Here is a 26676-nt window from a genome sequence, read left to right on the forward strand (position 1 = left end):
AGAGGGGGCATTCAGTACATAAATGATTTTTAACTTGCCTTCCTTCCCCCACACTGTAGGCTAGAACAGGGTTGAATTAGCTTAGTTAAATGAAAAAAAAAAATGCTTCGTAGTTTGTGTGTACAATGCTGGTTTTGCTAGCAGTTGTGAGAAGGCCTTGAAAGAATATGGCTTAACTGGAAAAGCTAGGCCTGAAAGGTAACTGAAAGATAAAAGGAAGAAGAAACTCCAGTTATAATATAGATAGTTAATAATAAGAAAAAATTGTGCACATTGAACCAGCAATGACCCCAAACTGGCCTCAACATGGTTTTTACCTAAGTTAGTAACAGGCAATGCCATCACTGGTTTATGAAAAGGGTACAAAAGGGTGAACTCCTGAAGTGTCATTGATAGTGCCTGACTGACTAAATTGGGTCTAATACTCCTGGGTTTAGCCCGTTTGTAAATATCTTGATCAAATGCTTATAAATGTTTTGTTGCTATTTGGATGTAGTAAATTGCTTATTATTCAGGCTTTTTAGGCATGTTTAGAGTAATTGTATAAATACGATCAACCTTTGGATTTAATAAAGGAATTTGCAGTTAAATTAGTGTCATCGTAATATCCCCTACATAAATAATAATAATTCCAACACACACAAAGCTCAGATTTGCTGGTTTCCAGTTCACTGTGACATCTCAGCAAACACCATGGAACCTTGCTACTAAGGAACTTCACTGGAGAATGAAGCCAGCTTACGAAGGACTAAAGTATACAGCATGCTTTGGAAAAAGATTTATTATATTTATATCCCAAAGGATATAAAACAATATTAAGAAACTTTTCAAAACGACGCCAGTTGCTAAATAATGGAACCCAACACCTACCTGTTCCTTACAGACTGGCTCCACGCTCTAGCACAGTCCCATGGTAGCTGTTGGAACCTTACAGCAGACAAGGAGCTAATGAGATTAGATTTGGGGGGAATGGAAATAATGGGAAATAAAGTAAGTTTAAAATCATTTATGGACTGGATGCTCCTCTTACTCTTGTTATATGGGGCACTCAGCCCATAAAATACACTAAATATATTTGCAGATCACCTGTAATCAAATGGATGTAATATGTCTAAAATGAAAAGCAAAAATAATTTTTCTATAAAAATAACCATACATATTAAGGTGGTAATTTAATAGACAAAGCTCAATGATGGCAAATTAAGAGAGTAAGGAGGATCTGAAAAGGTAAGGTGATGTGTTTTTTTCCTAAGGGGGGGGGGAGGGAAAGATGAGATCTAAAAATCAGTACCAACACATCTTTCTCTTCTTTGAGGGACAGGTAGCAGAGTCTAATTTTGTTTAGATCTATTAAATACTAAAATAAAAAACAAACAAACAATGTTTAGGATAATTTATAGTACATTAGTAACCACTATGAAGGTGATATTTCTATATTAGTGTGTGTTCTCAGTGTCTTAAATATTAGAGTATTTGGACTTTATCTACTATCCTTCTGATCCAGCCCAACCTATTCATATAACCACTAGTAAATATGAATTTATACATAAGATTTTTTTCAATTGATGAAATCCTCTACAAGTCCATTAGCATGTACAATGATGTCAGTTGAAACTGACTCACTACACTGCATCTGCTATGACTAGAGAGAAAGGCTGGTGTCTCTAGCAAGCTTAGACTGGTTTGACAGTTTTGAAAGCAAAGAAACATAATAGTTTAAATTTAACATTAACTTTGCTCAACCTCATTCACACTCTTACACCATCAGTCTGACATTACCTGCTCTCTAATGCTGGATCATAATGTAGGAGTCTGTGTGTAACAGTTTATCATCAGAAATATGCCGGTGTCCAAAATCTATGGTACAGTAATATGCTCTTTCAAATACGTACATTTCTGTTTTGCTTGATTCATAGACTTTAAGGCCAGAAGGGACCAACATGATCATCTAGTCTGACCCCATGTATACTGCAGGCCACAGAACCTCACCCACACACTCCTATAAATTGTCCATTGCCTCTTACTGAGTTACTGAAGTCCTCACATATTGATTTAAAGAATTCAAATTACAGAAAATCCACCATTTACTCTAGTTCAAACCGAGAAGTGACCCGTGAGCCAGGCTGCAGAGGAAGGTGAAAACCTTCAAGGGTCTCTGCCAGTCTCACTCTGGGGAAAAATCCTTCCTGACCCCAAATATGGAGTTAGACCCTGAGCATGTGGTCAAGACCCACCAGCCAGACACTGGGGAAAGAATTCTCTGTAGTAACTCAGAGCACTCCCCATCTAATGTCCCATCTCCAGCCATTGGAGATATTTGCTAATAGTAGTCATGGAAGGACTATATGCTATTATAGACAACCTCATCATACCACCCCCTCATTAAATTTATCAAGCTCAGGCTTGTAACAAATTAGTTTTTTGTACCCACTACTCATCTTGGAAGGCTGTTTCAGAACTTCACTCCTCTGACGGTTAGAAAACTTTGTTTAATTTAAAGCCTAAACTTGTGATGACCAGTTTATAAGAACATGTATATGTCAACACCAAAGATTTACATCACTGCAACATACATAATAACGGCCATACTGGGTCAGACCAAAGGTCCATCCAGCCCAGTATCCTGTCTACCGACAGTGGCCAATGCCAGGTGCCCCAGAGGGAGTGAACCTAACAAGTAATAATCAAGTGTCATCCATCTCCACCCTCTGACAAACAGAGGCTAGGGACACCATTCCTTACCCATCCTGGCTAATAGACATTAATGGACTTAACTAGATAAATTCATGGAGGTTCTCTTTTAAACCCTGTTATAGTCCTAGCCTTCACAACCTCCTCAGGCAAGGAGTTCCACAGGTTGACTGTGCGCTGTGTGAAGAAGAACTTCCTTTTATTTGTTTTAAACCTGCTGCCCACTAATTTCATTTAGTGGCCCCTTGTTCTTATATTATGGGAACAAGTGAATAACTTTTCCTTATTCACCTTTCTCCACACCACTCATGATTTTATATACCTCTATCATATCCCCCCTTAGTCTCCTCTTTTCCAAGCTGAAGAGTCCTAACCTCTTTAATTTCTCTTCATATGGGACCTGTTCCAAACCCCTAATAATTGTAGTTGCCCTTTTCTGAACTTTTTCTAATGCCAGTATAGCTTTTTTGAGATGAGGAGACCACATCTGTACGTAGTATTCAAGATGTGGGCGTACCATGGATTTATATAAGTGCAATAAGATATACTCCGTCTTATTCTCTATCCCTTTTTTAATGATTCCTAACATCCTGTTTGCTTTTTAGACTGCCACTGCACACTGCGTGAACGTCTTCAGAGAACTATCCACCATGACTCCAAGATCTCTTTCCTGATTAGTTGTAGCTTAATTAGCCCCCATCATATTATATGTATAGTTGGGGTTATTTTTTCCAATGTGCATTACTTTACATTTATCCACATTAAATTTCATTTGCCATTTTGTTGTCCAGTCACTTAGTTTTGTGAGATCTTTTTGAAGATCTTCACAGTCTGCTTTGGTCTTAACTATCTTGAACAGTTTAGTATCATCTGCAAACTTTGCCACCTCACTGTTTACCCCTTTCTCCAGATCATTTATGAATAAGTTGAATAGGATTGGTCCTAGGACTGACCCTTGGGGAACACCACTAGTTACCCCTCTCCATTCTGAAAATTTACCATTTATTCCTACCCTTTGTTCCCTGTCTTTTAACCAGTTCTCAATCCATGAAAGGATCTTCCCCCTTATCTCATGAGAACTTAATTTACATAAGAGCCTTTGGTGAGTGACCTTGTCAAAGGCTTTCTGGAAATCTAAGTACTGTACACTATGTCCATTGGATTCCCCTTGTCCACATGTTTGATGACCCCTTCAAAGAACTCTAATAGATTAGTAAGACATGATTTCCCTTTACAGAAACCATGTTGACTTTTGTGTGTTCTTCTGTGTGTCTGACAATTTTATTCTTTATTATTGTTTCAACTAATTTGCCCGGTACTGATGTTAGACTTACCGGTCTGTAAGTGCCGGGATCACCTCTAGAGCCCTTTTAAAATATTGGCGTTACATTAGCTATCTTCCAGTCATTGAGTACAGAAGCTGATTTAAAGGACAGGTTACAAACCATAGTTAATAGTTCTGCAATTTCACATTTGAGTTCTTTCAGAACTCTTGGGTGAATGCCATCTGGTCCCGGTGACTTGTTACTGTTGTTTATCAATTAATTCCAAAACTTCCTCTAGTGACACTTCAATCTGTGACAATTCCTCAGATGTGTCACCTACAAAGGACGGCTCAGGTTTGGGAATCTCCCTAAGATCCTCAGCCGTGAAGACTGAAGCAAAGAATTTATTTAATTTCTCCGCAATGACTTAATTGTCTTTAAGTGCTCCTTTTGTATCTCGATCGTCCAGGGGCCTCACTGATTGTTTAGCAGGCTTCCTGCTTCTGATGTACTTAAAAAACATTTTGTTATTACCTTTGGAGTTTTTGGCTATCTGTTCTTCAAACTCCTTTTTGGCATTTCTTATTACATTTTTACACTTAATTTGGCAGTGTTTATGCTCCTTTCTATTTACCTCACTAGGATTTGACTTCCACTTTTTAAAAGATGCCTTTTTATCTCTCACTGCTTCTTTTACATGGTTGTTAAGCCACGGTGGCTCTTTTTTAGTTCTTTTACTGTGTTTTTTAATTTGGGGTATACATTTAAGTTGGGCCTCTATTATGGTGTCTTTGAAAAGTGTCCATGCAGCTTGCAGGGATTTCACTCTAGTCACTGTACCTTTTAATTTCTGTTTAACTAATCACCTCATTTTTGCATAGTTCCCCTTTCTGAAATTAAATGCCACAGTGTTGGGCCGCTGAAGTGTTCTTCCCACCACAGAAATGTTAAATGTTATTATATTATGGTCACTATTTCCAAGCGGTCCTGTTATAGTTACCTCTTGGACCAGATCCTGCGCTCCACTCAGGACTAAATCGAGAATTGCCTCTCCCCTTGTGGGTTCCTGTACCAGCTGCTCCAAGAAGTCATTTAAAGTATCGAGAAATTTTGTCTCTGCATTTCGTCCTGAGGTGACATGTACCCGGTCAATATGGGGATAATTGAAATCCCCCACTATTATTGAGTTCTTTATTTTGATAGCCTCTCTAATCTCCCTTAGCATTTCATTGTCACTATCACTGTCCTGGTCAGGTGGTCGATAATAGATCCCTACTGTTATATTCTTATTATAGCATGGTATTACTATCCATAGAGATTCTATGGAACATGTGGATTCATTTAAGATTTGTATTTCATTTGATTCTACATTTTTTTCCACATATAGTGCCACTCCCCTTCACCCCCCGTACGACCTGTTCTGTCCTTTCGATATATTTTGTACCCCGGAATGATTGTGTCCCATTGATTGTGCCCCACTCCACCAGGTTTCTGTGATGCCTATTATATCAATATCCTCCTTTAACACGAGGCACTCTAGTTCACCCATCTTATTATTTAGACTTCTAGCATTTGTGTACAAGCACTTTCAAAACTTGTCACTGTTTATTTGTCTGCCCTTTTCTGATGTGTCAAATTCTTTATGTAAATATTTCTCATCTGATCTGGCCCATACTTTATCCTCTTCCATCCTCTGCTCCTGACTAGAACCTAGAGAATCTCTATCATTAGACTCTCCTCTAAGAGAAGTCTCTGTCCGATCCACATGCTCCTCTGCAGCAGTCGGCTTTCCTCCATCCCTTAGTTTAAAAACTGCTCTGCAACCTTTTTAATGTTAAGTGCCAGCAGTCTGGATCCACTTTGTGAGATCTTGTACTCAAATACTCTTTGTCATGCTGAGGACTTAGTTGGTTTGGAGGAAAAATTATCTAGGTTCCTCTGGAAACTTCTGCTCCAGATTTTCCCCTCTGCCAGGGTAATAGTTACTTCCTGAACACCCTTGGTGTTGGTAGCAGCTACTGGATTGCTATGGTGGCTTCAACAATGAGAGCTGAAGCCACTCTGCAATCTCAGCTAGTAATTTCTCTAACGTTTCCCCCAATAGCTCCCTACCAACAAGTTTTCATGCACAAGATATCCATTTAGGATGAAGCTATTCATGATTGTAACACAGCTTCCTTGTAGCCACCAAATTGGAATCCATTGCTCAACAAAAAGCACATTAAGGATCTGACCAGGACAGAACTTGTGATGTCTTACTCCAAGCTAGGGTCATACCTTTAGACAACAAGCCACTTTTTTGCCACAAAGAGGACATTCCTTGCTAAATGTATGAAGAACCTGTGATCTGAAAGGTTATAGCTGAGGTTTGAAATTGCTGTGCATTGTCATCATTCCTATGGCCTATGGGTCTTTTGGAAAGAAGTCCCCTTCTGAAGATGTGGCTACATCTTCGATTGGTGGAGCTACTGTTGCACCACCTTAGGCTCCCCAATTTTATAAAATTTCTTTCATATAAACATTTTAGATTAACATTTGGTTTAATCAGGTGCCTTCATTTGGCTCTTATGAAGCCCTCAAAGGAGGCATTAACAGGAAAGCTTGTATCTAATAATGTTTGAAGGCAAAGATATGTTATTAATATTAATGAGTTCCTTGCAAGCCACTGACTGACATCCTGTCCTGAAAAAATCTTGTAGGTTGGTGGTATGTTTTGTTGTTTTGCACATGTGGTACCTTCTTCCCCAAGCTGTTTACAGAAGGGAGGCAGTACATTATTCATTCTGACATAGGACTGCACAACAGAGAAGGTTACTGGTACATATACTTCAATTGTGGAAGTAGCTTGCTAGATGTCCCTGGAAGGCTAAAAGGCTGCTGCCTGCTCCCCAGGCTGGCTAGCATCCAAGAAAGTATTATACTAGGTTGCTCCTACTAGGATTATTTTGAAAATGGGAAGGGATTTTTTCATTTACCTCCCTGTAATCCCATGATGGTGCAGTTTTGTGGGGAGCCTCTGTTCTAGTCACAGACTGCTTGAAGTGTTCCTAGGGCTTTAATGTGGAGCCAGCCTGTGGAGAGAGAGAATCTTTCCTGCCTTTCAGAGTCTGACCCTCTTTCCTTGGCAGAGCAAGGCTCAATCCCAATTAGGCTTCAGCGTGAGGCAGAACTGCATAGGAGGAACACAGGCTTCTCTGCATGTCCAGAGGGCATGGTGGAGTGGCAGTGAGCATGGTAAAGAAGACTGTCTGTGAAAGAAACTCTGCATATGACAAAAGCCCCAGCAAACACTCCCTCAGGAAGAGAAGACAAAGGAGGAGGAGGCTAACCCCATATTTCTTCCCCATTTGTTCATTACTAGTAGTAATCACTGCCTTGTGAAGGACACATTTGCTTCTGTCTTTCTGGGAGTCTATGGGATTTACAGGACTTACCCCTGAGTACCATGAGAATCCCGATTCATAGTGGGAGCAAGGAGAGCTGTGTAGGAGCCCTGCTTCTTTTCCCAGGGAGCTGAGGACCCACTTCACTATCTGGGAGGGATTCTGGATCCTTTCAGGATTTTTCCCACTCCAGTCCAGGTCTGTTACAAGACTTATCCCCTAAGCTGACCAGATAGCTTTCTCCTCATCCTTAGACTCTCTCCCCTAAAGCTCAGAAGCTCCTGATCAGGCTTTTCTGTGCTGGAGTTGTGAGACACTGGGGCAGGGTTGGGACTCGTCTTGCTGGTCTGACTCTGAACCCCGAGCCCAACCAGTGCAAAGGTCGGCTGGCCGGACTCTGAGCCCCATGCCCTAGTAATGCAATGGTCAGCTGGCTGGCAACTGGCAGGTCATAACTGTAGATCTTGTAAGTGCTGCCTCATGTAAGGAACACTGCTTAGATTTAAGTCTGGTGTTTTTAGGACAGCTCTGCAGAGGAGACTAGCAGGAGGTGCTGCAGTAGCAGATCCAGGTGGCTGAAACCACTCTGCTGCTATTCATCTCATTGAGGGGAGGAGGGAGATAATAAGTCAAAACGGCATGAAAAATAATAATAATAATAAAGGCTTTAAAACAAAATGGTTGGGAGAAACTGAACTACCAGCTTGCTCCATCACCGGAGGCAGAAAATCTGGTGGCCTTAGCTGAAGGGTGGGGCTTAGTCCTGAAGCCTCCAGCAACAACACTGGACCACCTCCGAATTCCACAGGAGGGGGAGCATTAGCCCATGAGTAATGGATGAAGACAGAAGCTGTGTAACAGAACGGCAAGGCTAGTCAGGCAGTCAATTGGCAACTTTCCTATATTAAAAAAAAAAAACCCAGGAAACACTAAAATCACCAATACATGACTAATGCTGCCCTTGGAACAGTATTTCCCAAGCATGGTATCTGAATCATGCAACTGCTGTTCTATAAAGCAAACAGACACTACTGCGTCCAGTGTCACGCTGTACATTTTAATGAGCTCTTTTCTTTATTCCTTTTGAAAATTGAAACTAAAGTAAGAGCCAAGAAAATGAAATGCAAATAGTTATGTAACAGCTTTGTAACTCAAGGGGGCAAATTCACTTAAGGCTTTTAGCCTCACATTATGCTGTTAGCCACTAAGGACATTTTACATAAGTCTAGTTTAAAAAACAAATAAAAATCAAAATAAAACAAACAAAAACAGTTTGTCTCTGTATAAGCTGCAGGAAAGAAAAAAGTAGAAAACTTGATGGTAGCAAAGCTTCAAGGTTAGACTTAAGTGAATTACAGAAAACTAACAATAATATTCCATAGTTGAATAGCCCACTCCAAACCATAATGTTATGAGTATGGTATAAATGGATTAACGAACTATTAACATCTCTCACAGCAACAATACATCAGGTATGAAAAAAATCTTCAGGACTAATATAGTTGTAAGAGATTCTCTTCCCTTTGAAACACTATTATAAAATTTATTATTTCATCACAAAAAAGGCAACATTAACTATCTCATGGCTTTACATTAAGTGCACATGATGCTGATTACACAACTTTGGGTACGTCTTCACTACCCGCCGTATCGGCGGGTAGCAATCGATTTATCGCGTCTCGTTAAGACGTGATATATCGATCCCCAAACGCGCTCACCGTCGACTCCGGAACTCCACCAGAGCGAGCGGCGGTAGCGCAGTTGACGGGGGAGCCGCGGCCGTCGATCCCGCGCCGTGTGGACCCCAGGTAATTCGATCCAAGATACTTTGACTTCAGCTACGCGAATAGCGTAGCTGAAGTTGCGTATCTTGGATCGATCCCCCCCCATAGTGTAGACCAGCCCTTTAGCACAAACCCGTAATTCTTCTTCATAGATAATCCTACAAGACCAAGCGGTTGTTTCACTCAGTGAAGACCTGGGGCCTCTTACTCAGTTTTAAAGTGAATATGCGGTTTGCTGGACACCTGGTGGAGGGCTCAGGACCTTCCCTTCCACTCCATTAGTGCTCAGCAGAGCCATTCTAGCAGCTCCACATGTGGGGAGCCTCGTATGATAAGTGGGGACCTCACCAGCCTGCTCATGGTTTGGCTGTCTTCTCTGCCAGAAGCTGCACAGCATTTTAACCTGAAGCACCACTCATTAGTTACCAAGATGCACCAGATTTGAGATTTTTGGTTTGGGTTCATGCCTAGTATGTACTATTAAAATAATGGGTTTAAATAACAAGCATAACATGAGCAGAATTATTTCTATATAGAATGAATTAGCTGCTTTTTAGAAAATAAAATTGTAGTACATATTTGTTATTCTTAATAATTCAAGTCAGATGCAACTTAAATACAAATCTACTGTAAACTTTTCATTTCAGCACTGTAAAATGCAAGCTTTCAGTATGTGAACTTAATCAGATTAAAAAGCATTATACAATATGAAGGAAAAGCACACTAAAGCTTGAAAGAACACAAAGTGTTCAGGTTGGTTACGATAATCATTGAACAATCATTTTTGCGAACAGACTTACCTTTGCCAGCATTTCTAGGAGGGAGAGGAGGAGCATCTGCTGTTGGAGAAGCTGGAGAATCTGTGCTTGTAGAGACAAAAATCTGATTTGTAAAGGCTCCGTAGGACAGTCTTTGTTTGTCTCTAGGAGTGCTAAATCCAGGCAGAGTCATTTTGTCTTGGGGGGAAAGACTGGAAGAGTGACAAAAGCTCTGGGGTCTTGGAGAACGTTCTTTCTTTATAGGACTAGGCTATGAAAACAGAGAAAAATTACATTATAGCACAGATTTAGTGTAGGAGGAACAATATATTCATCATATAAACATTTTGGAGTCCTGCAATTCTCAGCTTTGTTATTTTTTTTACAATACTATACAAAATGTGAAAGCCACTGTGTATATATACAGGAAGGATATACGTGTGTGTGTGTATGATTAAATACAGATAAAATATTTGTATGATTACAACAGAACTAGTTCCTGATATACATATAAACAGATACCAATATGACTTCCTTGCTTATTGGTTAGATAACTTCAGCTCATCCCCATAAAGTATCCTCATTCGTGAAACTCCCACTCCTTTCACATAAATTAATGGCTGTGGCTTTAGCAGATTAACATTTACAAGTTTTAATTAGATTACTGGCACTGAAAACTATATATATGTAGTGCTATACAGTTATGCTATTCACCTCACTTGGCTTTTAACAAAATATTATTTAGTAGGTAACAGTAAATCTTCAGTTTGAATTGCACTTAAAATCCTGGCCCAATTGAAGTCAAGGGGGAAGACTACCAACGGGGCCAGGATATTAATTTAAAATTACATGTGATGCTAGAATGAATTATAAATGCATAGAGAAATAAAAGAATAACTTTCAGGCAAACAAGTTCGGCATGCTTACTGCAGTAGCCATTTACAAGATGCTATATTTTCTTTTCCCAACATATGTGTCATTTTCTATTTTGAAGATCCCTAAGGTCCCCATTTTTGGTAATAATGGGGCAACTTCCAACATTTTTAGTGTATTTCTCCTCATATCTGTGTGAGGTAGGGAAGTACTATTATCCCCATTTTACAGATGGGGAACAGAGCACCCAGAGCAATTAAGTGACTTAGCTAAGGTCACACAGGAAGTCTGTGGGAGAGCACGGAATTGAAACCTGGTCTCCCAAGACCCAGACTAGCACTCTAACCACTAGGAAATCCTTCCTTTGGCCCTGAATTTGGTTCTTTCATCACTCCTTTTCCCAGAACTGTGCAACACAGTTCTTGAAAAACAAACAGGTCTTTGCTGATGCAATAAGTAAAAACAAATTATGGATTTGTAGAAAGTTTATTTAACACAAAAAGTGCATCTTTCATGAATTAAAAAAAACCTAACCTATCTCAATTTGGAGGGGGAAAAAATCAGCATCAAAAAGGACAACTATATTGATTTAATTAAATTCATTTTCTTCTGGCAGCTACAATTAAAACTGAAAGTAAAAATGGGCAACTTTATTATTTTTAATTGCATACATGCATTTTACATTACAGATATGTCCTGTCTTCAATGTGCATATTTTAACATCTATGAATAAACATTTTAATGAAAGAAGAAATGGTTACCTACCTTTCTGTAACTGTTGTTCTTCGAGATGTGTTTCACATGTCCATTCTACTGAAAATGTGTGCGTGCCTCAAACACAGTTGTCAGAACTGCGGTACTCGTCGGGTAGCTCAAGCACCCTCTGTCACCACAGAGCCACTCCCTCCCAGTTACTTCTTGACCAGTCATTGAATGGACATGTGCTACATATCTCGAAGAACAAGTTACAGAAAGGTAGGTAACCCTTTTTTCCCTTCTTTGCGTGATTGCACATGTTCATTATGCTGTAGGTGACTCACAAGCAGATTAACATGGAGGCGAGCTGTACAACAACCCACCCAAAACTGGCATGATTCCTGGACCGATGGGAAATGGTATAATGAGCAGCAAATGCGTGAACTGATGACCAGGTTGCTGCTTTGTAAATGTCTCTAACAGGTATTTGCGCTAGGAAAGCTGCTGAAGCTGATTGCACTCTAGCTGAATGAGCCATTGACATTAGCTAACTGATAGCAAAACGAACGCAAGAGGAAATCTAGGAGGAAATCTTCTGAGTGTAGCCAATTTACCTTTCACTCAGTCTGCAACTGCTACAAATAACTGTGCTGAGAATCTAAAGGGTCTGATGCAGTCAAGTGGATGGCTAATCCCATCCTCAGATCCAGTAAATGAAGCTTCTGCTCATGTTTATGCTTGTGAAGCTTCAGGAAAAAAAGTTGACAAATAAATTGCTTGATTAATGTGGAAATTGGAAACCACCTTTGTAAAGAATTTTGGGTGAGGTTGGAGGTAAACTTTATCCTTATGGAAAACTGACTAAGAAGGTTCTGAAACCAAGGCTCTCAATTCACCGACTCTCCTTGCTGAGGTTATCGCAATCAGAAACACCATTTTCGTGGAGAGGTGGAGTTGGAAGCAAGTCACAAGAGGTTCAAAGGGAGGTCCCATTAATTTTGTTAGCATGATGCTGAGATCTCATGGGGAAACAGGTTCTTGCACCCGAGGGTATAATCGGTCCAACCTTTTAGAAACTTGATAGTTACGGGATTGGAAAAAAGCAATCTATTACTCACTGGAGGGATGGAATGCTGAAATTGTTGACAAATGTATTTTAATGGAACTGTCAGACCTTGATGTTTTAGGAGCAACAGACAATTCAAAACATGGTTAATGGAAGCCTGCACTGGAGAGAGACTTTTCTGTTGAGACCATATAGAAAAACATTTTAATTTGGCCAGGTAAGTATGTCTAGTTGAAGGCTTTCTGCAATTCAAAAGCACTTCCTGAACATCTTTCAAGCAACTATTTCCACTGTGCTAGCCATGAAGCATCCATACTGCCAAGTGGAAGGCCTGTAGTTTGGGGTGGAGCAGACAGCCATGGTCTTGAGAATTCACATGTGAATTCAATGGAAGAGGTAGAGGAGGCCTCGCTAACAACACTAGCAGGGTCGAGAATCAATGTTGCCAAGACCAACCTGGTGCTGTTAGTATGAGGCAAGCATGATCCTGCTTGGCCTGGAACAGGGCTCTGAGTAGTAATGGTATCAGAGGAAAGGGAGAAAGTATCTGTCAAAGACCCTGAGCTGTGACCCCCGTGGGAACAGAACTGATGGCACTTTCTGTTGGCCTTTGTTGCAAACAGGTCCATTTGGGGAGTTCCCCCACAGCTGGAAGATGAGCAAAGACCTGCTTAGGTGATTTGCCAACATGTTCTGTTCTCCTGGAAGGTACGCAGCTTTGAGGTGAATGGAATTGGTTATGCAGAACTCCCAAAGTAGAACTGCCTCCTTGTACATTTGGGACAAATGTACCGCTCCCCGTCTGATTACATAAAACAAAGTTGCTGTGTTGTCTGTTAAAACTAGCAGATATTTTCCCAGAATACATGGATGGAAGACCAAGTAGGCTAGATGGATAGCACATAGATCCCTGAAGCTTATACGCGTCCTCAGATCCTGTGACAACCAAAACCATTGCGTTTGCAGGATTCTGACGTGTACACCACAGTACAGGGACGAGGCATCTGTGACTAAAATGAGATTTAGTTGTGGAGAAACAAAGGGAACTCCCATACAAATGTTGCAAGGGACTGTCCACCAGTCAAGAGAGGACAAAATTACCTCTGGAATGTGAATCACTCTGTTTAGACGATGTTGACAGGGGACATACATTGAGAAATGTAACCAACCCTGAAGCCTCCTGAGGAGGATTCTGTCATGTTGTACTACATAGGTATGTACATATGCTGCCACGTGCCCCAAAAGTCTGGGGAAATGTTCACTGTGGTAACGGGATGTGCTTTTAGATCCAAGATGGTCTTGGAGTGTTTCGAACCTTGAATGGGGCAAGAAACACTCTGGTTTTTGTAGCATCCAGGAGTGCTCTGACAAACTCTATTCTTTGCACAGATTTTAGAATTGGTTTGTCCAGATTGAGTAAGAACCCCAGTGCATTGAAGGTGGACTAAACGATGGTCACACTGGACAGCACTTGAGACTCGGACTGGCCTCTCACCAGCCAGTTGTGCAGGCAGGGGGAACACAGATTCCCAATCTCCTCAGATATGCAGCTACCAGTACCATTTGCTTTGTGAAAACATATGGGGCTGAGAGGCCGAATGGAAGCACCGTGAATTGATAGTGTCCCATTCACTACAAACCTGAGAAACTTCCCATGGTCTGGACAGATGACTCTGTGGAAGTAGGCATCTTGTAAGTCAAAAGCAGCATGCCAGTTGCCCTGTTCCAGGGAAGAAATGATGGAAGCTAGGGTAACCATATGGAACTTTATTTTCTTCAGGTACTTGTTTAACTCTCTTAGGTCTAAAATAGAACTGAGACTGCCTTTTGATTTGGGAATAAGGAAAGAGCAGGAATAAAAAAAATTTTCCCTGAGGAACTTTCTCTGTGGCTCCCACTAGAAGGAGAGATTGGACCTCCCGCTGATGAATGGTCTCATGAATAGTCCCTGAAGGAGTTGGAAACGAATGCAGGGAATAACCCAGATCCACTATGCTTAGGACCCACCAATAAGATGTGATTTGAGTCCAAGCATGAAGGACTGGCAAAGATAAGGGTAGGACCAGATTGGCTTAGAAGTACTGGTATGCTGCCTTTGAAAAACCCGTGAAAATGCATATTTAAACTGGGCCGCTGGTTGTCACAGATGACTAGGGGGGCTGTAGCCTCCTGTAATTCCTGCCTCTTTTTCCTCCGCAGGTCTTGGGGCCTCAGGTCTTCTGATACCTGTGAGCCTGATGGGTCCAGAACTGCTTCCTCTTTGTACCCGTGTGTAGATTCCAAGCGACTTCAGTGTTGTCCTGGAATCATTTAGGTCAATGGTCTTCAAAGTGGGGTGTGCGCAAGAGGATCCTTGGGGGTGCGCGGCAGGAGGAGCGCTTTTTTTTTTTTTTTTTTGCGCTTCGGCATGGCAGGGGGTGAGTGCTCAAAAATTTTTTACTGACGGGGTGCGCGATCAAAAAAGTTTGGAGACCACTGGTTTAGGTTATTCAACCCATCATCCATCTTTTCCAAAAAGCGGGACAAACCATCATATGGCAAATCCTGGATGATGTGCTGTACTTCAGGAGAGAGACCGGAAGATTGCAGCCATGAACACCTCCTTACAGACATGGCAGATACCACGGATTGAGCTGCTGAGTCCACCGCATCCAAGCAATCCTGAAGAGCTGTTCTTGCCACCAGCTTACCCTTCTCTATCACGACAGTGAACTGCCTGGAGTCCTCCAGTAGCTGTCTTTAAATGTTGTGATGTTTTATAGACTCATAGACTTTAAGGCCAGAAGAGACCACCATGATCATCTACTCTGACCTTCTGCACACTGCAGGCCATAGAACCTCACTCACCCACTCCTGTAATAGACTCATAACCTCTGGCTGCGTTACTGAAGTCTTCAAATCATGATTTAAAGACTTCAAGTTATAGAGAATCCACCTTTTACACTTGTTTAAACCTGAAAGTGACCTGTGCCCCATGCTGTAGGGGAAGGCCAAAAAACCCCAGGATCCCTGCCAGGGGAAAATTCCTGAGCATGTGGGCAAGACCCACCAGCCAAACAGCTGGGAAAGAAAACTCTGTAGTAACTCAGCGCCCACACCATTTAGTGTCCCATCATACCATCACAGCCCCGCTGGAGATATTTGCTACTAGCAGTTGCAGATCGACTACATGCCATCGTACGCAGTCTCATCATTCCATCCCCTCCATAAACTTATTAAACTAAGTCAAGCCAGTTAGGTTTTTTGCCCCCACTGCTCCCCATAAGGTGAAGTCATAGCGACACAGGGGAGCTTTCTGGTTAGTAATTCTAAGCAATAGGCCTCCTGTCAAATAAAGTTTGCAACCAAACAAATTCAGCCTCTTTGATTCATTACTCTTTGCTGCTTCTTTCACTCATTAGCTAGTGTCACAACCAAAGAGATTGGGAGCAGGTGAAATCAGAGATGTTCAAAACCCTTAAAAAGGACATAGTGTCTCTATTCTGCCTGTGGAGGGAAGAAGGGGTCTGCCAAAGTTTTTTAACTGGTCCAGAATTGCTTCATTAATTGGAACTGCCACTCTGGAGGGCTCCACAGATACTAATATGTTCACTAGCTTGTGATATTTTTCATGGACCACTTCCACTTGACTGTCTAAAACCAAGGCCACCCTTTTAAGCAGTCCTTAGTGAGCCTTGTAATTCTCTGGTTGTGGAGAATCACTCACCGTCTCTACAGCCTCACAGGGTGACGAGGAAGAAGACGCACCATCGGTACACAGTGCAATGCTGAGGGAATGGCTGATCTGCCTCTTGCAGTGGAGGTGCTGTCTGAGCAATTTCCAGTTGCTCAGTACCGCTCCCGGTACCAGGCACCAGAAACCATTGTCTGTGGTGCTGATGATCTCTGTGCACTCTTGAGGAAGTCAACTCAGACAGGTGAAGAGAGGACTTAACAGGAGGGAGGGACACCCCACCTTCCAGAATGGCCACTGACATAGTGGTGGGCCCCATGGTTATGCAGGCCATTGCCCTTTGCGATGTGCCCACTGTTGGGACTAATGTGACATCCATGGACCTTAAGGCTCTTATGGAAAGTCAACTGCCTGTCTGGTATGGGACACAAAAGACCCCACTTCCAAATCAGACTCTGAGTCCCGTGATAATGGTGGAGCAGAACCCAGGTGGACAGGACACAGGTAAGCCAAACCAGGGGACGGTGGTACTGGGGATATTAACAGTAACTTGCCCCTGGAATATACAGGCCTTCTAGGTACTGGAAGTGGCATTGGCACTGCATGGTCTTGAGAAGCTGGTGCAGGAACTATAGTCACCAGTATCAGCTGAAACGTCCTGCATCGCCAGGGACACCAATACAGAAAGGTTAAACAATTCTCTGGCAGCAGCATTATGCCTCTGGCATTGTCAGTACTGGAATTGGGTCTTGAATCCAGTGTATAGGAACTTCAGGGGTTGGCCTCGACAGACCTGGCACAGGTTCTGGAGTTGACAAATACTCCCCCTTTGTAGTAGAGGAACACTCTGGGGAATGCTCTCCTCAGTATCCCTCTCAGAATTCTTGCTTCTAGCTGGCCTCAGTACCAAAGGTCTTGCTGTATGAGGTACTATGTCCTTGGAAAATCTGTCTCTTCTTCAGTTCCGGAGACACAGAATGTAGCACTGAAGTCATCTCAGGAGGCACAGTGCGTACCGATGTTGCTGTGCTCGGCGTCTGATGGCTCCCATGGAGGGCTAAGTGCCGCTTCCGTAAGGAGACACTTAGGTCTTGCTGCTCTATCTTTTTTAGAGCGAGGTCTAAACCCTCTACAAATGTGACACTTGTCACTGATGTGGGACTCCTCCAAACATTTTAGGCAGCTGAGGTGTGGGTAGGGTGACCAGATGTCCCAATATTATCTGGCCCATCCTGATATTAGGGGCTTTGTCTTATATATGCAACCTATTACACCCCGTCCCAATTTTTCACACTTGCTATCTGGTCACCCTAGGTGTGGGTCACTAACCAGCATCAGTTTGGCTTACAACAGGCAGGATTTGAATGACAGAGAGCGAGGCATGGTTCTAGTCCCAGTCCTGGGCCTGAGAATCAAATTTGGTCCAAAAAGACCTAAAAATTCAAACTTAAGACTAGCATGAACTATACACTATATCTAACTAACTACTAAATGAGAAACAGACTATATACAAAGAGTGAGGGAAATAAACTTGTGATAGCAAGACTGGGAGCACTCCAACAACTGTCACTGGTGGTAAGAAGGAACTGAGGAGGGTTGGGGGTGGCTTCACATTCTTACACAGTGTGCAGTGGCGCACGGCAACAGAAGGCGCTCAAGCCACCCTGATGGGTACTGCTGAGAGAAAAAGTTTTCCGACAACTGTGCACTGAGTATCCTACAGTGGAATGCAGATGTGCAATTACTCGAAAAACTGGGACAGGATAAAGATTTCAGCATTAGTTTCAAATGGCTAAGTAGCAACTATTGAATTTCATATTAAATTTAAATTAAAAATATTTTCTTACATTTCCACAAAACTAGCCAACTTTGAGAACTTCTTGGAAACCCATGTCACACATTCAAAATTCACTTTTACCTTGTCATCTAAATCATCATCACTTTCATCAATTTCTTCCTGTCGAAGGTTCCACTCATACTCTACATGTACATGTGGATTTAGCTTCCCTGCCTTGGCTTGGGAAAGCTGAAAAGCAAAAATGTAACAGTATCAAAATGCTTATTGTTTCGTCAATCTCTGCTTCCTATTCCAAAAAGTGTGCAGTAAGAATTTTTAATTTTTAATATTTAAGAGTTTGAACAAATGGCAAAAAAACACTGTTTTAGTTTTAAACCCTTCTCCCTTCCCCAAAATTAAAATCATAAAGCCCAAGAAACAAAAACATTCACATAAACATTTAAATCAAATTTTCTTTAAAGCACTTATTAACCCATGGGAGTTGTCATATTTGACTTAAACATGCTAATACTTTTAACACAACAGAATGTCTGTATAAAGCAGCATACATCTGGAGAGTTCCTCTAAAAAACAATTTCTCCTTTTCTGTACAGCTTTTCAGGCCAAACTATTAGAGATTTCTAGTTATTTTTGTGTGTGCCATTTGTGATGTCATCTATGGAAGAGTGGGAAGAAAGGAGCAAAGTAAATTTATAAACTGACATTTTCCTGTCTATGTACTTAGATGGCCCCCATCACCGTTGTATGAAAGCACCTTTTAAGACCAATATGAAGTTGTCATATCCTCCCCCCCCCACACACTACCCCCTACACATGGAATGTCATCCGAACTCCAGCTGGCCAGTCTATATGACTCGCTCAAACCCCACGCAGAGACCCATATCTTCTGTGCTGACCTTCAAAAAGCAGTTTATTGAAATTATGGGGGAGAATAATAAAACCTCTTATCTACTCCCTCATACTTCCCACTATATGTGTGTGTTCTATCACTTATTTCATGTTGTAAGCTCTTTGGTGTTGAGGCTGTCTTGCATCATACAACAACATAAATAATAATTTGTATATTTACAAAGCACTGCAGAGGGATTAGGACATCTTACTTAATCTAACTTAATGGAAATTGTGTAGTTAAGGCTCCAATCTACCCAAAGAAAGTTTACCCATTGATTTATCTTCATCAGCACAAATACTTTGACACCATAACTTTTTACTTCCTTTATAGTTTACATAGATATTAAGTGTTGCCATTTCCTTTCAATTGTGAACTTAGTCCCACTGTCAGTTTTCAAAGAAATGGAGAATTTTTTCTCTCCCCCAAATATGGAAAAATATAAAAACACATGAAATGATCAGTCTGATTTTTAATTAACCACGACAGTCTGAGTAGGTACTTGCAGGATTTCAATTACAATAATAAGCAAATGTAGTGCTGCTTAGTTAGATCCTTGATTTTAAAGGGTCATTAATGGCATCAAAAACTTTTTACTGTCAAACTGCCCCATGTCAACAAGTTAGTATACCTGATGGTTTATTGCTAAGGTTTTCATAGCGGGTACATTTATTACTACACAAAACCATTGTATACACAGTCAAAAAGTTAGCAGCCAGCCCTCACAATGCTGTTGTGCAGTAGCTCTTCTTTTAATGGATAGTGTGTCTACAGCACTAGAAAGAGCACTAAGAGTAGCAGAAGTGATAGTATCTACCAGATGACTCAGGCTCACTGAGCTCAGGTTAAGGGGCTGTTTAATTGCTGTGTAGACATTTGGGCTCAGGCTGCAGTCTGAGCTCTGGGATCCTTTCACCTCGCAGGATCCTATAACCCAAGCTCCAGCCCAAACCCAAACTTGTACACTGCATTTAAACAGCCTCTTAGCCCAAGCCCCAAGAGCCTGAGTCAGCGGGCACAGGTTTTTAATGGCAGTGTAGACATATCCTTAGAGGCCAGAAACATTCCAGCCACTTTCTTTCAAAAGCAAGAAGGAAAAATTACTTACATGTTATTCTGCTTCTCTGAAAATGTCACCTTGCAGAATTCTCATTATTGGGTTTCTGGTCCAGTGGGAAATTCCCCAAGTTCTAACACTTCTGGCCCTTTCAGATACCTGTAGGTCTACTCAATGGCATTGCCCAATAAGAAACTCCTGTTATGTGCCCCTGGAACATTCTGACTGCATTTAGCAAAGGAGTTCCCCTACAGGAGATGTCTAAGAGTTTTAACCATCACAGCTCCAGCTTACTTCTGTAACCCACATTGGGTGCTAGTTATCCTTACTTTCACTCACTGCACCTTAGTTTCTTTGTTCTTTAGGAGCTCAATATTGATTGTTTCTATTTCTCTTTTCAGGATTTCTGAAGATGGAGATGTCTAATTACTCCATCAACAAATACGTTCTGTGCTCCTGGCAGCAAATCTGAGGGGAGACCCAGACCTGACAAGCCTTGATATGTGCACTATCATTTTACTGGCCTGATTTGAGGTCCTGGCAGAAAGGCTGACAGGGAGAACACGTGTCCCATGAGATACAGTGAGGTGCAGCCAAGATGTCTCAGATTGGGGAAGAGGCCAGAACTGAGAAAGATGCACAGCTCCTAACCTGGATCTATAAAAGTAAGAGCTTTAGCTGTGTGGGTTAAAATAGCTAAAACATTTCTTGTAGAAAGCATGCTTCTTCACTGACCAGTCATAAAGAAACTGGCTGGAATTTTCTGAGGGTGAAGCATACCTAGTAGGGAAGAACCCTCAAGCTAAGCTACTGAAGACCCAGAGAATACCAAAAAAAACAAACACCTTAAAAGCAAGGTAATTTCCAGCCTGGAGATATGAAATCCAGGAGTGAGACTCCTGCATAGACAGTATCTTTAGAAAAAGAAACTTCTCTTCTTTAATTTGTGACATTATTTAATTTTAAATATTTTAATAATTTCTGATTTATCTTAATTCTGCAAATGTTTTGAGATGTTGGGTGCTTAAAAAACAAAGTCTTTTTCTTACCAGTTCTTCACACTGAGTAGCTTTCAGTCTCTTTGCTATGTCCAGAGCTGTGTCTCCAGCTTGGTTTACTATAAAATAAGTTAAAAAGCGGAATAATTTTATATATACATTATGCTGTAAAACCTCTCTGGAACCATACATTAATTTGCAATTCTTCAAAAGAAAATATTTGAAAAAAATTATTTAAAGCCTATTTCCTAGCTGAATTCCTCTCTCAGTCTTCTTGATAGGGTCACAGATATGTGTTTAACACAATTTTCATTTTTGCTTGGTAAATCAGTTTTTACACACTGGTATACAAATAAAACTGGTTAAACTCATATTATGGGAACAAAAAATTTCAAGCATCACATATTAGCGAGCTTACCTATATCAATAGTTGGTTTGCCTCTCAAAAGCAATTTCAAACATTCAGGTTTATTATATATACTGCAGTAGTGTAGAATTGTATTCCCCAATGCAGTTTGTTTATCCAGGTTTCCACTAAACAAAGTAAAGAAAAAGATGAGAAAAAAAAATCACATACATGTTCAACCCCAAATTTGTCATCTGTATATTGTATCTTATTATGGACAACATACAGAACTTCTTCAAAGCAAAAGTGTATTTTAACAAGTAACTCCCCTTTTCAGTCTAACAGTAACTCTTGCTCTGTGTCTGCATTGCTTTCAGTGAAATATACTGTAGGAGTTGTGTGCCTAGGCAGGTGGCTCGGGAACCGTTTTTGAACAGTATCTGAAAGTTATAGGGTATACATGTTTTCTCTGAGCCGACATTCCAAAGCCCAAGGGTATGTGCCCCGCTCTTAATACAGGTATCTTAAGTTCCTCTCTATTCACCATCAAGAGTGGTCAAACCCAACTCCTCTTTCTCAGTCATGTTAAATTATCAAATCTAACTTTGCATCTTAACAAGTACTTTATATTTAGGGCTCTACCAAATTCATGGCTGTGAAAAACACATCATGGACCGTGAAAACTGATCTCTTCCATGAAATCTGGTGCTCAGCCGACGACTCTTACCCTACGGAGGGCTCCAGCTGTTAGTCCCAGCAGGCATGGGGAGGGATGAGTCTTCCTCTTCCCCTGCAGGGGCCGCTCCCGGGGTGCGTCAGACCCACCTCCAGGAACCTCCCCCAATTGCAGGAAGCTCCGCAGTTCCAGCTATCACCTCCTCCCGGTGTAGGGAGAGGCTGCGCCTCCTTGAGCTGTCACCTGCCCCCATTGGAGCAGGAGACTCCCGGGAAAACTGGACATATGGTAACCCACCCCCCATACCCTGCAACCCTCACTTCTGCGCTGTTGCTGGTGGTACTGGCTTTAGAGCTGGCACCCGGCCAGCAGCCTTCCTCTCTGGCTGCCCAGCTCTGAAGACAAGAGGGCAGAAGTAAAGGTGGTAATCCCACGATCCTCCTACAATAACCTTGTGATCCTTCCCCCTTCATCCCCCGACAGCCTTTTGGGTCGGGACTCCCAGGGTTACACCACCATGAAATTTCAGACGTAAACATCTGAAAAAGTGAAATTTTGACTAATTTTAAAAACCCCTGGCCATGAAATTGACCAAAATGGACAGTGAATTTGGTAGGGCCCTATTTATATTGTTAAATTTAGTTTAGGTTGGAAAGTCACAGCATTTCTTTTTCTTTTTGACCATTCCATTCCATTTCTGGTAGTTTTGTGTCACCTTGCACCTTGCCAAAAGTGGTGATCTTGTTTTAAAACAAGGATTGATATATGTCCCTCTTTTCCTTTGATCTTCCCACATATTTTTAACTGTGTGTGTTAAGCCTGATGGTGGCATACCATTCCCTTAGTGGGACTCTGTCAATGTCAAAAAGAGAAAATCTTCATTAACGCATTGTAAAGCCACTAAAGATTTTACACATGTCAGAAGACTGACATTTTTTTGGAATTTGGCTCCCTTGTGCATATGTTGTATTTTTTATTACTGTCTGCTCCACACAGTGACTAGAATAGAATCCTCATCTCAAGCTGAGAGACCTGCACGTTAGCCTTTGCGCTGAGGCAGCCTTTATTACTGCTGTGTCTAGCCTGGGCAGCTGGGCCCACCATATAATCAGAACATGAAGCAGCAGAGAGGCTTCCAACTTCCTTATTGGAAGGGGTAAGAAAACCAATCCCCAACCTCATGAGGTAGCAGGAAGATTAAGCGGAGTCATCAAGGACCAGACCTCTTTCAGAGGCCCTCTTCTTCTTTTGCTGGAAGCCCTTGCCGGAAAAGAGGGACTTAGAAAGAAAGTGTCCACTGATACTGTGTCACTAGCATGACAGGATAATACTCTTCACCATTTCTGGACATTTGAGTTTTAATATGTATATTTATGAAAATCAAAGAACAGCCTCAGGGCAGATCTAGACTACTGCTTAAGTCGATCTAACTTATGTCTCTCCCTCCCCACCCCCCCGAGTGACGCAAGTTTCGCGCTGTGCACACCGGAACTATATTGGCGGGAGATGCCCTCCCTCCAACATAGCTTCTGCTTCTCACTGAGGTGGAGTAATTATGCCGATGGGAGAGTGGTCTTCTGTCAGCATAGCGCATCTTTACCAGCAGCACAGCTGCACTGATGCAGCTAAGCCGATGTAGATCTATAGTGTAGACTTGTCCGCAGAAAATTATAAATGATTAGAAGACAAATATATAAGGTGGCTGACCAGTGTTGTTCACAACAAAGAACCAGTGGCTGCTCTTTTTGTTGGAGAAGTGCACTCCAATTTTGAGTTTAACATGACAGAGTAATAACTGACAACAAAAAAATCTGGCTATGCAGATGAGAACATTGACATAAAAGATCATCAAGTGAAGATTTCATAACTAAGCAGAATCAGTTTAACTAATCACTGTGTAAAGTATCAAACCATCTGCAAAAACCAACAATGATAATTTGCACTTTTAAAGCATTTTCCAATTGATGGTCTCAAAGTGCTTTGCAAACATAAATAAATTAACCCTTAAAACACTTCTGCAAATGTAGGCAAGTAACATTTATTCCATTTGACATATGAGAGAAGTGAAGGGTCAGAAAGGTTGAGTGACTTGCTCAGGGACACATAACAAGTCAATGAGAGATCTAAAAATGGAACCCATTTCTGACTTCAAGACCTGTGCTTTAACCACAAGACTAAGTTTCCTCTCTTATACAGACTATATAAAGTGTGAAGTAGGTACCTGAGTTACTGGAAAGGGGAAGGGAAAACATGTACAATTCAGACTGTATTCTGAAGGTTAACAGGAAACATCAGCTGTGTTAGAAAAAACAGGCTGTGATGAGCCAACTGATCATCTCTAGGCCCTTAATTACTGCTACTGTGCTAAAACCCACAATTTGACAAGACAGCAGCAGCTCTTTGTTTTCTTCACTCAACAGGAAATCATTAAAAGTGACATAGGATCTATTTAGTCAGCTCACTGCACACACTGTGAAATCTCATATCAGAAATAATCATGCTGCATTGTATATGAATTGATTTTATTTCCTTTAGAGTGTGCATTTTCACTAAGTTTTCCTTGCCCCCTGTCATCACATCCTCTCTACACCATAAAATATCTCAACAACCATTGACAGGTTGAAAACTTGCTACTTAACTCTGCTACGCCATCTACAGTAGAACCTCAGACTTACAAACACCAGAGTTACAAACTGATCAGTCAACCACACACCTCATTTGGAACTGGAAGTACATAATCAAGCAGCAGAGACCAAAAAAACAACAAAAAACCTGTTTCTGTGTTTGTTTCATTTAAATTAAGATGGTTAAAAGCAGCATTTTTCTTCTGCATAGTAAAGTTTCAAAGCTGTATTAAGTAAATGTTCAGTTATAAACTTTTGAAAGAACAACCATAACATTTTGTTCAGTGTTACGAACATTTCAGAGATACGAACAATCTCCATTCCTCAGTGTTCATAACTTTGAGGTTCTACTGTATTGCATTTTCCATAGTTTTAAACCTACTGTTTATTAAAATGTCCATCTTTTCCTAGGTTACTTTAATTCTTTTACTTCTCATTTTCTGAGAGAAAAAATGTCTATACCTTTGTTTTCACTGTCTTGCTTTCCTTGAATTATTCTATCCCTAATTTTGGAAGCTTTCTTGCCATCTCTTTTCCGGATTATCTATTTGCATTGATTTTCCTTTGTCATAAAAGTTCCCTCAGTGTTTTCGCTCCCCCCCCGCCACTCTATCATATAGTGTCTCTTTTCCTACATAGTTCATGTACCTAATGTTCATGTTTTTATTCTTTTTCCCTTTTTTATTGCTTTACAGCAGAAAGGTCAACTCAAGTTCTATTCTATTCAGATGCAACATCAAAAATATACTAAGTAGTATGATCATTAATAAAAAACTCCGTACAAAGCAATGTAAATGATGAGAATGATTTTGAATTGGTACATTTGTCATTAAAGTTATTCTGGTTAACAAGTGAGCAATCCATACCAGTTTTGTACAAGGAAGTCAACCAGATGAAGAGAGGTTTGGTCAGCAGTCCGGACTGCTAAATGAAGTGCTGTTTCACCTGGCTCCTAAACACATGAAAAAAATTTACAAGATTAAACACTTTTTGACTCTCTTCTGCAAAGATTATCATGGTTAATCTCCTGCTGAAATATACTTCAATCGCTTATATTTGTTTCTCACTCTTTATCGGTGCTTCATTTCCCAGGAAGTAGTATTCCTTTCCTTTTGCTCCCATCAGTCTCTCCAACCAGCTTTCCTTTTGTATCAAGTCTGGTCTAAAGATTGTGCACAATCCTGAAAACACTAGTAACCGTTACTCCTAGTAACAACTGCAATTAGTCCCTTCTAGCAGGAGTATGTCCTCCTCCCCATAAGAACTTGTGATACTGGGTCCTTAGACCGTAAGCATCTTCTGGGTAGGGAACCATATGCCTGTAAAACTATGCACAACAAATTGTGATACTGGTGAAAGGATTATGATTGATAATGGTGAAATATACAAAGACAATAATAGAAGCCAAAAATTTCAAATACGAGTGCATAAATTTAGAGTCTAAATCAAAGCATTCTGATTTTCAAAGGAACTGAGCACTCAACTCTCATTGAATTCGATAGGAGCTGCGAGTGTTCAGGACTTCTGAAAAAAATCAGCCATTTTCCTATTGAAGAAAACAATGTTAATAGAAATATTGTATCATGATCAGCACTTAAGAAAACAGAATTACTGTTTCATAGTATACAACACACACAGAGACTTGCATGTACTAATGCCACCACATGACATTTCTTAAGAATATTGTGCATTCAAGTTAGTCACTTTAAAAGGAATACACCTTGCAAGAATTGTGTGTCATTTTAATAGGGTGTAGTGTAGCTGCGCCTGGAATGTAGACCAGGTCATCAACTCGCTAGTCTTTTATAATGTATTTATCAGACTGCTCTCTGAACATAACAGACACTCCTAACATTTAAACTATAAAAAGAACAGGAGTACTTGTGGCACCTTAGAGACTAACAAATTTAAATGAAATTGCTGGATTTCCACTCCTTACGGCTAAATGCAGTACCTTGCATAATGACAGGTTTCAGAGTAGCAGCCGTGTTAGTCTGTATCCACAAAAAGAACAGGAGTACTTGTGGCACCTTAGAGACTAACGTTAGTCTTTAAGGTGCCACAAGTACTCCTGTTCTTTTTGCGGATACAGACTAACA

General features: G+C 41.0%; 1 protein-coding gene across 1 annotated transcript in view; it reads right to left on the reverse strand.

The window, feature by feature from the left end:
- Positions 1–26676, reverse strand: part of ASAP1 (ArfGAP with SH3 domain, ankyrin repeat and PH domain 1) — a 288493-nt gene that overhangs the window by 31487 nt on the left and 230330 nt on the right. The window contains exons 20-24 of the mRNA XM_026659939.2: positions 25444–25529; positions 21350–21465; positions 20983–21050; positions 18108–18215; positions 9924–10152 (exon numbers count right to left, since the gene is read on the reverse strand). Coding sequence (XP_026515724.1) covers positions 9924–10152; positions 18108–18215; positions 20983–21050; positions 21350–21465; positions 25444–25529 — 607 coding nt within the window. The remainder of the gene's footprint in view (positions 1–9923; positions 10153–18107; positions 18216–20982; positions 21051–21349; positions 21466–25443; positions 25530–26676) is intronic.

The sequence above is a fragment of the Terrapene carolina genome, unplaced genomic scaffold (genome assembly GCF_002925995.2).
Source record: "Terrapene carolina triunguis isolate 2854851 unplaced genomic scaffold, T_m_triunguis-2.0 Scaffold58, whole genome shotgun sequence".
NCBI classification, from domain to species: domain Eukaryota; kingdom Metazoa; phylum Chordata; order Testudines; family Emydidae; genus Terrapene; species Terrapene triunguis.